The 11,578-nt window shown below is 52.8% G+C and overlaps 1 protein-coding gene across 1 annotated transcript; it reads left to right on the top strand.

Annotated features, from left to right (window-relative positions):
• Positions 1 to 3,286: 3,286 nt before the first annotated feature.
• LOC116214426 lies at positions 3,287 to 10,552 on the top strand. The gene is made up of 4 exons (XM_031549832.1): positions 3,287 to 4,421; positions 4,550 to 5,967; positions 6,058 to 6,370; positions 7,275 to 10,552. The coding sequence occupies exons 1-4, from the start codon at positions 3,287 to 3,289 to the stop codon at positions 10,550 to 10,552; spliced, it is 6,144 nt and encodes a 2,047-aa protein (XP_031405692.1).
• The last annotated feature ends 1,026 nt before the right edge of the window (positions 10,553 to 11,578 follow it).

Raw genomic sequence — 11,578 nt, 5'->3', positions numbered from 1 at the left:
AAAAATAACCCACAAACACAAGGCTTGACAACAGACGTCACGTACGTCAGGTCCTCATAAAATAATGCCAAATGCGAAATACCTTCCCGAGGCGATCCTTGATCGATTCACACCTTGTACCTACTTTGTTTGTTTTAGGGTAGGATTTGTATGCCAAGATACCCCGGTTAATAATCGGTTAATTCACGTAAATTCGGCAATAACAAAATCCCGTTGTTTGCTTATTTATTCCCGTTTTGTTACATTCTTGCACTTGTTTTGTTATGCGGATCGAGCTCGATCCCTTAGGATGCGACCCATAGGGGATCCAACGCCCCACCGTAGATCACGGGGTCCAATTCCCCTAACACTGAGCGCGCATATTAATTTCAATTTGGTCTTTTCAAACCACACGGTGAGCACGAGTGGAATAATACCGAACGCGATTCGACCGGGATTCAGTTGTGTAATTTGTATTTTATTTATTTTATTTGAGAGACAATGTAAGGATTTATGTTGTACATTTATTCATGTAAGAATCCCGGTCGGAGAGTGGACGGTCGGAGTGTTCCTTCGAATTTACGGTGTCAAAACGCGTAAGATGAGCGGAACTTAATTGAGCGGTAATTAAATTAAAATGGCAAGCTTAGACAAGCTAGAGTACCGATAGGGCATGCGAGATATAGGCTCGCATGTAACAGAACCCCCGAATTCGGAACCTCGAGTTTCGCAGACCATATGCCTTAGCAATTAGGTGTACCTACCCCGTACCCTAGACCCGGGTAACTTGCCGGCCCTCGACCTTTCGGGTCGTAAAATGGCAAGTGGCGACTCCTTCTCACGTGCGTCCGTCGCGCATCCCCAGGAAGGTGGACACTCCCAAGCCGCGTTGCATAGGCGCGCGCACGCGTGCCCCGACGAGATGAAATTCGGGTGCGCACAGCTTGGCGACTCCACTGGGGACGCTTAGAGGGTTCGGGCTCGTTCCCGCTTGCTTTGTTTGCTTGTTTTACCGCTTTTCCGCATTTCCCGCTTATCTACTTAACGCACTTTTATTTCCGCACATGCATTGCATATCATACTAGCTTCTAGGTACCTATGGGTCGCGTCCCACGACCGGTAATAGGAGCATAGGTTAGATAGGGGTTCGAAGTAGGGGTACGGCGCGCAGTTCGACTGCCGTTTAGGGGCCTTGAAAAGAATCCCGCTCGGTTTCAAGGAATTAACACCCTTGAGTCGAGAGCCCCCATCCTTACGTAGCACGGTCCCTGTAGCACTATAACCATGCATTCTGCAGGAGCTTCATGCCATCCTCCAACTCGGCTTCAACGACAGTCCATTGAGTCGGCCTGCGCGCCATTTGAGTCTTTTCCAATTTCGAGAGACATGTACATACACCTTGTAATTCAATTAAGCCGTGGGCATTTACATTTCCGCATGCATACATCATATAATTTTCAAAATTAGGGTGTCACTCGCATTGATGAGTCCTAAGTCGATTTTCCTTTCATCTTGGTAAGGGATGTCGCGCCCGGCCTCCTTTCCGCGCCTCGACAGGATCACACCACCACTGGACGAAATCAACCGCATATGGATAAGCCTGCGCCGATTGATCAGGACTACATCACCACCTTCGTCGGAGATGTACCTCTGTTGTCCGCTCGTCGGGTAGACTGGAATTTTCTCGGAGCTGTTTGTAACGTTTTGGGATCCAGCACACGCCGTCTTCAACATCCAGGGCACCGAGCTCGCGCCTACTATTGAGGAGTATAGGACCCTCATCGGCCAGACCACAGTCACTCACGGAATTATGGAGCCTAATTTCCAGACTACTCGACCAGTTCTAGTTTCGCGCCTACTCGGGGTGCAAAGGTCTTCGCTGCAGGCCGAACTCGCATATTCCGGCGGTACAGAGATAATAACTGCGAAACTACTCCGTTTTATCGATTCACAATCACGCGTGGTCCGAGGGGATCTTTTCCAAAAGAATTTGTGTCATGCAGTTTTACTTTTGATTTTTGGGACTCTTTTATTCCCTCGCGCAGCTGATCGTATAGACGCAACTTTAGCTAGCGTCGTCCTCCAAGTGGTCGGAGGCCGCGAGTATGAGGTAGGCCTAGTGGCCGAGACTATCCGGTCCCTCGACCGCATCACACGAACAGCTGATCGTAGGTTGAGAGGGTCCCCAATCCTCTTACAAATGTGGCTTCAAAGTCATGCAAACCCCTTCGGTCTCGTGAGGCCAGTCCTGTTTTTCAGTCGCTCGGGGTCGATCATTTCGCAGTTATTATCTCTGATACGTGTGGAAGAACGCAAGGTTTCCGAGTGGATCAAGATTTTTCGCGAAATACCACCTAGGGGCTTTAAGTGGCGAGCCGCGTGGATGCCACCCGGACCCGCAGCCCTTAGGTGCCCTGATTTTAACGGAGTACCACTCGTGAGTCATGCGGGGTCCACCACATATTTTCCGGCACGAGTGATGAGGCAGTTTGGCAGCCTGCAGACAGTCCCCGAGGACACGGCACGGGCTAAATTCGAACACACTTGGCGGGAGGATCAGACATCCGTGGATCGCCAAAGAGACATCGAACGGGTTTTGGACGCGTGGCGAACCGTGGTCATCGAGCGTCCGTATTTCCCCGAGCATCCAACCCTTGAAGAACAGGATTTCCAGGCTACCGAGGAATATGGGGTCCTACAGCACACGAGGATCTCGCCGACTCTCCACGAGCTGAAGATAACGGACCAACGGGAGCGTCTTTCACCCCGAACGTGGCCATTCAAGCAGAGCTTGCTAACCTCAGGGCCGAGAGAGATCACCTTCGTCGGGAAGTCGCAGAGAAAGACGAGCAGCTTGTGGATCAACGACAATTACAGAGAGAGCTCGCCCAGGCCCGCGCCGAGCTGCAGAGGAGCGAACAGGAGCTGGCACGAGCGAATGTCGCCTTGGAGAGGTTCAGGAAGAGAGCCCGTGGAGGTCCACGCACCCCTTAGGATAGACGCCTCCACCAGGCCCTCACCTGAATCGGTGCTCTCCACGGCAACAGTCACTCGTACCCTGAACGCGGTGGAAGAACAATTTAGGGCTTGTTTTTAATTGCATTGTATCTTAGAAACCTTTCGAATCAATGCGAGTGGCAACATTAGTTTTCAAATCCATGCATCTCATGCACGTCATCCCCTTATTTATTATGTCACACGTTTTTATTTTTAGAACGTAACTCGTTTGCGTAGATATTTACACACTTGTTAATACAGGTAACCATAACTGGCGCCACACCGTTATCTCACTCGTCTGCAATCGAAGATGGCACAGAACAATCAGCTTGCTAGCTCCGAGGAGAACACTCCACCGACGCCGGTTTATTATCAACCGTCCATGACTCAAGCACTGCCACCACTAACTCCTGCAGGCGCACCCCCGGTACACTCGGGAGAAATCCCGCCACCAGTCCCAACATCGGAAGCCCAAGCACCGTCCACCTCTACAGAGGGTGCGGCCCGCATCGTCCCACTGGAAGGCGATATCTCCACATTAAGGGGCACGGTCAATCAGATGGCTGCCGACATGGCCGAGCTCATGGCCCTACTCAGAGATCCAAACCACACCTCCTCGAACTCTACTCCGCCTCCGGGGTACGGGCCAACAGTCGACCCAAACCCTTGGGTCTCGCCAACCCATGCTCCGGAAGGTATTGAAGCGCCTGCGATACACGCACCGGCAGGCCTCCCAGCTAACGTCCCTCCGCCATCGGTGACTCTCCCGGCAGCCATTCCTCTTCCACCGTCGAACCCGACTACTCTAGTACCGCCGACGATGTCCATACCAGTTCCGGCACCGGTTTACGCGGCTCCTCCGCCGATGGTCTTCCCGGCACAGAGCCCCCACGCTCCTGCTCACACAGCCGAGCCTGTCCCATTCCAAGCTCCACAACCCCACATCAGCTTTTCTTACCCAACTCTACCTCCCCTAAACATTCCCATCCCTGAACCGGGCATGCCAACCCAGGCTGTCCCCATAGCTCCACCGACAAACTTTCTCCCGGAAATGGGGACTGAGCAGGAGCAGAGATTGAAGAAGATGGAAGAGAACATCAAAGCCTTACAATCAGGTGGTCCTCGCCTCGATGCCGGCGATTGCGATTGGAGTCTTTTTCCGGGTATGCGGCTACCCCCGAAGATTAAGGTGCCTGAATTCCAAAGGTACCATGGCACTACCGACCCCCGTCACCATCTCCGTCACTACAGAGGAAAGATGCTGCAGTACTGGGACTACGAAGAGTTCGTCATCCACACGTTCCAGGACAGTTTGGCGGGAGCGGCTCTTGATTGGTACATGTCACTGAAAGCCGCGGATATCCCTACATGGACGGACCTTTCGGGCAAATTCATCGACCAGTACAAGTACTGTGCAGAAACGCCCCCGACCCTGTTGGAGCTCAGTACAATGGAGATGGCCGAGGATCAGGGCTTCGAGGCCTACGCAGTAAAGTGGAGGGCTAGGCGGCGAAACATGTCCCCCCGATCAGTGAGGCGCAGCAGATCCAATTATTCCACTCTACCCTCAAAGGGGCCTACTACTTGCACCTGTTGGCTCACACGTCTTCGTTCTCCAACCTTATCGACGCCGGGAAGAAGCTTGATATCGGCGTTAAGCTCGGCAAGATAGAAGGACCGGCCGAGAAGAAAGAGGGAGAGTCCTCGAAGAAGGTTGCTACTGGGACACCCTCCGCGGGAAACAGGAGAGGAAAAGACGCGTCCGTCAATGCTGTTAACTCAGGGCGCCAAGCCCCCCAACAGTATTCCATCAATTACACGCCCGCACCACCGACCACTCAGGCGTATGCCCCACCTCCGGTGCATTATCAGCAGCAACTCCCAGCGCAACAAGTATATTATTCCGCCCCGCCGGCCTCCTTTCCGTTGCCGGCCCCGCACAATTACGTCCCTATTCCCCCTCCGATCCAACAAAGCAGGCCTTCGGCTTCGAGAACTCCTCAGCCGGTGCAACGGGCTCCGGCCCCGCAGGACCAACAAAGCACTGCGCCGCGGCGCAGACAATTCACACCCCTTCCGGCCCCGCTCTCCCACATATACCGGCAACTCCTCGCAGGCAATAGGATTAAATTAGTAGCGCCTAACCCCGATTTCGACCCCACCATTCAGGATCAGAGTCGACACTGCGAGTACCATCAAGGCGCACCCGGTCACACCACCGACGATTGTTGGAAGCTGCGGGAGAAGATCCAAGCTATGATTGATGGCAAACAACTCACGTTCAACGCCGTCAAACCTCCGAACGTGCAAGTTAATCCTCTTCCCGATCACGGGTCAAGCTCGGGACCTAGCATTAACATGATCAGTGTTTGCGCCATAGGGGAGTACGAGACCGGGCAGGAGCCATCCGCCCCGTTCGTAATCGAATATGTGCCTTCGGAAACCGGTATAGGGTACGCGGGGTTTGATGCCACGCCCGCCCCATTCGTGATAGATGTCCCCGCACGAGAGCCATATCAAGATAGCAAGGTTCCGTGGACCTACGAAGGGAGTGTCGGGAACCTCGAGCGTCAATTCAGCGTCATGGGCGTGACGCGCTCGGGACGAGTGTATGAAAACCCGGAGGTCGCGAACAAAGGAAAGGCGCCTGCTGCAACATTAGGAATCGCCCCGGAAGCTACGCCGATCCCACAAAAGAAGGTGACCGAAGAGGAAGCCGAGGCTTTTATGAAGATCATCAAGGCAAGCGAGTATAAGGTTGTTGAACAAATGGGCAAGTCTCCGGCCCACATTTCACTACTCGCCCTTCTCTTAAGTTCGGAGCCACATCGTGAAGCGCTCCTGAAGGTCCTGACGGCGGCACAGGTCCCCAAGGAGACGGCTCCAGATCTCATTGAAGAAACCGTTGGTTCGATATTCTCCAACAATATTTCATTCTCGGATGACGAGCTTCCCTCCGAAGGGTACGCACACTCGCGGGCGTTGCACATCGTCTGTAAGTGCAATAACTTCGTGGTAGGCCGGGTCATGATCGACAATGGTTCGGCTCTCAATGTATGCCCTGTTTCCACCCTGAAGCAGATGAATGTGGATCTGAATCGTATTCGTCCAAGCAAGACAGCGGTTCGAGCCTTCGATGGCTCGCGGAGAGAGGTGAACGGAGAGATCGACCTTCTGATCGAGGTAGGTCCATGTTCATTCAATGTCACTTTTCAGGTGCTCGACATCCCCAATGCCTTCAGCTTGCTGCTCGGGAGGCCATGGATCCATTTTGCGGGCGCAGTCCCCTCCACCTTGCACCAAAAGCTTAAGTTCATCGTGGAAGAGCGACTCATCACGGTCAAAGGTGAGGAGGACTATGCGATTTATAAGGAGACGGCTGTCCCCTATATCAGTATTGGGGACGATCAGAACCTCCCCTTCCATTCGTTCGACACCATCTCCGTCATCCGAGACTACGGAAAGGCCGGTCCGTCCCGCGCCGACCGCATGGTGGGGAAGATCTTGCTGCGCCATAATTACATTCCGGGTTCCGGACTCGGAGCACGTGGGCAAGGGATCAACCGCCCAATCGAGATCGAAGAGTACAAGAACAGGAGGGGACTCGGTTTTCGCCCTTCTGCCACGAGATTATTGAAGCCCGTAGAGGCAAGCGCCCCCACCGTCTCGCAGCGTACTACGGGAAGATCAACAGGGGCACCCCAGTTCCGCCACTCTCCCACTTCTTTTCAGGATCACAGCACATCGTCGGAGGTACTCTTGACGGCCCCTCCTCGGATTTAGACGACGCGCTTGTCGATCTGCCAGGCATATACGCCGTCACCGAGGAGACTCCTTCAGGGGTCTACATCCGCCTCGCGCAGGAGAATGAGGAGCTCAACAACTGGACTCAGTCCCGCGCTACTCGGCTGTAATCGCCGATGTGTAAGGCTATCTTTGTAGACGATGTTTCCCGCGTGTCGGCAAAGTCATAAGCCACACGACGGAAGAGGGTTTTTGTTATGGCATCAATGTTCCCACCTTCAATGAAATCCCTACATGCATTTTTGAATTCTCGTGTCTCCTTCGTTTCCTTCTCTCTTACTCATTCGCAGCACTTTAAATATTTCTAAGACGACTCGTTTAAATTTCCAGGCTCCACTCGAATCCAAATCTTCGACGCGTCGATTCGAACCCATCCGAAGAACTCCTCGAAGAGCCCCAACCCATATACTTCGGGGAAGGGCTCGACGAGGACGGTCGAGTGCCTGAGATAGAGGAGAGTTTGCACCGCCTCGAGAACCGTCAACTCACCTCAGTTGAGCCAACAGAAGAAATCAACATAGGCACTGAAGAGGAACCTCGCACGCTAAAGATCGGGACGGGCCTCGATCCAACACAACGAGCTCGGATGATCGATTTCTTGAAGGAGTACCAAGAGGTCTTTGCCTGGTCCTACGCCGACATGCCGGGCTTAGATCCGTCGATAGTCAAGCACTCTCTCCCACTCGATACAGAGAACTTCCCGCCCAAACGGCAACACCTACGGCGGCAGCGAGCCGGCCTTCTCCTCCGCATCAAGGAGGAGGTCGTCAAGCAGATAAATGCGGGATTCCTAGAAGTCTGCAATTACTCTGAATGGGTGGCAAACATCGTGCCCGTGGAGAAAAAGGACGGAAGGGTCAGGGTTTGCGTCGACTATCGGGACCTCAACAAGGCTAGTCCTAAAGACAACTTCCCTCTGCCTCACATCGACGTCTTGGTCGACAACACCGCGCGCCACAATCAGTTCTCCTTCATGGATGGCTTTTCGGGGTATAACCAAATCCGGATGGCTGAAGACGACAAGATCAAAACGACTTTCATCACGATGTGGGGCACGTTTTGCTACAAGGTCATGCCCTTCGGGCTCAAAAATGCCGGGGCAACCTACCAACGGGCAATGGTTACGCTCTTCCACGACATGATGCATAAGGAGATCGAGGTCTACGTCGACGACATGATCGCAAAGTCCAAGGAGGGAGAGGATCACCTCGTCAATCTGAGGCGTCTCTTCGAACGTCTCAAGAAGTACAAGCTTAGGCTCAACCCGGCCAAGTGCACATTCGGCGCGAAATCCGGAAAACTGCTAGGATTTGTGGTCAGCGAACGAGGCATCGAGGTCGATCCTGACAAGGTGAAAGCGATTAGGGAGTTACCTCCGCCATCAACAGTGCGCGAGGTACGGAGCTTCTTAGGACGACTGAACTACATCGCGCGTTTCATCGCGAACTTATCAGATAAGTGTCAACCCCTCTTCCGGCTGCTTCGTAAAAATGCAGCAATTGAATGGGACGACGATTGTCAGAAGGCCTTTGACGATATTAAGACATACTTAGTTCAGTCGCCGGTGTTGGTCCCGCCCACGCCAGGTCGACCTCTCATTCTTTACCTGACGGTGCGCCGGCAATCATTGGGGTGCATGCTGGGACAAGAAGATGAGTCCACACGCGCAGAACATGCCATCTACTATCTGAGCAAGAAGTTTACTGAAGGAGAATCCAATTACCCGGAGATTGAGAAGATGTGCTGCGCACTGATGTGGGTCATGCAGAGACTTCGACAGTACACCCTCTATCACACTATCCGCTTGCTGTCGAAAGCGGATCCCCTGAAATATCTACTTGGTAGACCATCCTCCATGAGGAACATTGCAAAGTGGCACTGTCAACTGACGGAGTACGACATCGAGTATGTGCCCCGCACATCAGTCAAGGGGCAAGCAATTGCAGACCATTTGGCGGAATTTCCCATCGAGGATGACACGCCGATCAACTCCGACTTTCCAGATGAAGGGATCCTCCGAGTAGATGAGGAGGAGGATGGGACCGCGTGGAAGATGTATTTCGACGGCGCGGTGAATTCCACCGGTTCTGGTATCGGCGCAGTGCTGATATCCCCGGACGGACGTTATTACCCGATTGCAGCAAAAGTTAATTTTCTCTGCACCAATAATGTGGCCGAATACGAGACATGCATCCTTGGCTTGCAAGCAGCGATTGATTTCAAGGTGAAGGAGCTAGAAGTGTTCGGAGATTCAATGCTCACAATCTTCCAAACGTTAGGGCAATGGAAGACGAAAGACGCAAAGTTAGTACCATACCACGAGTATCTCGAGGAGTTAGCGGAGAACTTCGAGAAAATCTCGTTCACCTACACGCCACGTATCAAGAATCAGTTTGCAGATGCACTTGCGACACTGGCATCAATGGTGAGCATCACAAAAGAAAACCTCATCGAGCCACTTGAGATCGAGATTGCCAAAGGCCCGGCTTACTGCGACACAATCGAGGCGACCGATGAACAGCCATGGTACGAAGACATCAAAGATTTTTTGCAAACTGGCCAATACCTGACATTTGCCAACCGTCGGGACCGGAAAACACTTAGGCGACTCACAGCGCATTACTTCCTGAGCGGAGAGACTCTCTACCGCCGTTCCTTCGACGCCACGCTACTCCGGTGTGTTGACGAAAACGAGGCACAACGCCTCATGGGAGAGATACATGAAGGGAGTTGTGGACCCCATATGAGCGGTCTCATGCTCACCAAGAAACTCATGCGCCTAGGTTACTTTTGGTCCACCATGGAGGCCGATTGCGCCAAACACGTCAGACACTGCCACTTGTGCCAGGTCTATACCGATCAGATCAAAGCACCCCCCAATGAGCTACGCCCGATGGCGGCCCCGTGGCCCTTTTCAATGTGGGGCATTGACGTGATCGGCCCTATCAATCCCAAAGCATCCAATGGACACATGTTCATTTTGGTGGCAATTGACTACTTCACAAAGTGGATCGAGGCCATAACGCTCGCTTCGGTCACCGCAAATGCCGTGGCACGTTTCCTTAAGCGCGACATCATCGCCCGATATGGAGTCCCCGAAACAATCATCACCGACAATGCTAAGAACCTGAACAACAGGATCATCGATGAGCTTTGTGAGCGATTCAAAATACACCACCGCAATTCCACACCATACCGTCCCCAAATGAACGGTGCGGTGGAGGCTGCGAACAAAAACATCAAGAGGATCATCGAGAAAATGACGGTGACCTATAAGGATTGGCACGAGATGCTCCCTTTTGCGCTCTTGGCATATCGAACGTCCATCCGCACTTCAACCGGGGCAACTCCGTACTCCCTAGTCTACGGCATGGAAGCAATCCTCCCAATCGAAGTGGAGATTCCCTCCATGAGGGTCCTCGCCGAGTCCAAGCTCGAAGAAGCAGAATGGGCGAAGCAGCGCTACGAACAGCTCAATCTCATTGACGAGAAACGGCTAACAGCGCTCTGCCACGGTCAATGCTACCAACAAAGAATGGCTCGAGCGTTCAATGCAAGGGTTTGCCACCGCGAATTCCGCCCCGGTGATCTCGTCCTACGAAAGGTCTTGCACATCACACCTGACTCTCGGGGCAAGTTTGCATACAAGTATGATGGACCTTTCGTCGTCAGGGAAGTCTTCTCCGGAGGGGCAATTATCCTAAGCGATATGGACGGGACCGAAAACACACTCCCGGTCAATGCCGATGCCCTTAAGAAGTACTACCCTTAATGGCCTCTTTGTCATCCGGCGGTTTCTTTGTGTTCTCGGAGGTTTCAGGCTACCGTCCAGGCCCTTATCTTCCTCTGTCTTCCTTTGGGCTCTGTGCCATTTCACCTCACCACATTTTCTATTTATCACGCACGTGTCTGTCCATTCAATTCTTCTCATCTAAGGATACTTCAGAGAGAAAAATAATAATTTTCCCGCTAGGTCGAAAACCTCCTTGAGGCGGCCTAGGCAAAAGTTAGGGAACGAGGGGCACGACTTAAAATCCCGCAAAGGGGAGTCGTGGCAAAAGGAGAGCGCAAATCAATTTCTCGCTAGGCCGAAAACCCGCAAAGGGCGGTCTAGGCAAAAGTTAGAGGAACCGAGAGGTGCGATCAGACCCGGACATGGGCGATCGTAGCAAAAGGTGAGCACTCATGTGAGAAAAGTCAAATAAAATACCCCGCTAGGTCGTTACTCATCCTACGGCCTAGGCAAAAATTAGGGGCAATTGTCGGCTTGACCACGAAAGAACAGCGGCACTTCGCGTGAAGCTACAGCTAGTAGTGGGTCGGCAGTCCTCGACGCAAGCAAACTCTCTTCGACTCTCCAGGCTCGAGACATGCCTCGAAATGGGGTCGAATCGTCGTATCCTTAATTTGGAGGATCCTAAAGATCCCTCCCTTTACCTTTACTCAAAACTCTGCGGGCCATGCCCCTCCTTGTAAAAAAGCCTTTCTTTTAGTCAAGTACATGTCACATTCGGGGACACGGCCGCCCCTCAAATGGCCACTATGTCCAAATCCCCGAAGCATCGCTACATAGATTTCCTTTGCACATCGTAATTCCAGCGGTATTGCGTGACTGACAACGACCGTTAGCCGCTATTCCTTGTGTGCAGGTGTGAGCATTCGGATCCTGAAAGGTGTCTCTTCCTGACGGACTCATGTCTGCCTTATGCGACAAGGCGAAATCCCAATCCGAGCGGATGACCCTCAAGGAGACACACAACGCCCAATCCTGCGACAAGCGACGAACAACGCTTGCCAC

This window comes from Punica granatum, chromosome 7, assembly GCF_007655135.1.
Source record: "Punica granatum isolate Tunisia-2019 chromosome 7, ASM765513v2, whole genome shotgun sequence".
Taxonomy (NCBI): domain Eukaryota; kingdom Viridiplantae; phylum Streptophyta; class Magnoliopsida; order Myrtales; family Lythraceae; genus Punica; species Punica granatum.
The sequence above is the reverse complement of the archived record's forward strand: the minus strand, read 5'-3'. Positions and strand labels throughout refer to the sequence as shown.

Coding starts and splice junctions, on each gene's coding strand:
- LOC116214426 (XM_031549832.1), top strand. CDS start 3,287: ATGGCACAGAACAATCAGCTTGCTAGCTCCGAGGAGAACACTCCACCG. Junction 5,968..6,057: donor ACTCGCGGGCGTTGCACATC/GTCTGTAAGTGC, acceptor ACCCTGAAGCAG/ATGAATGTGGATCTGAATCG. Junction 6,371..7,274: donor GACGGCTGTCCCCTATATCA/GTATTGGGGACG, acceptor AACTCACCTCAG/TTGAGCCAACAGAAGAAATC.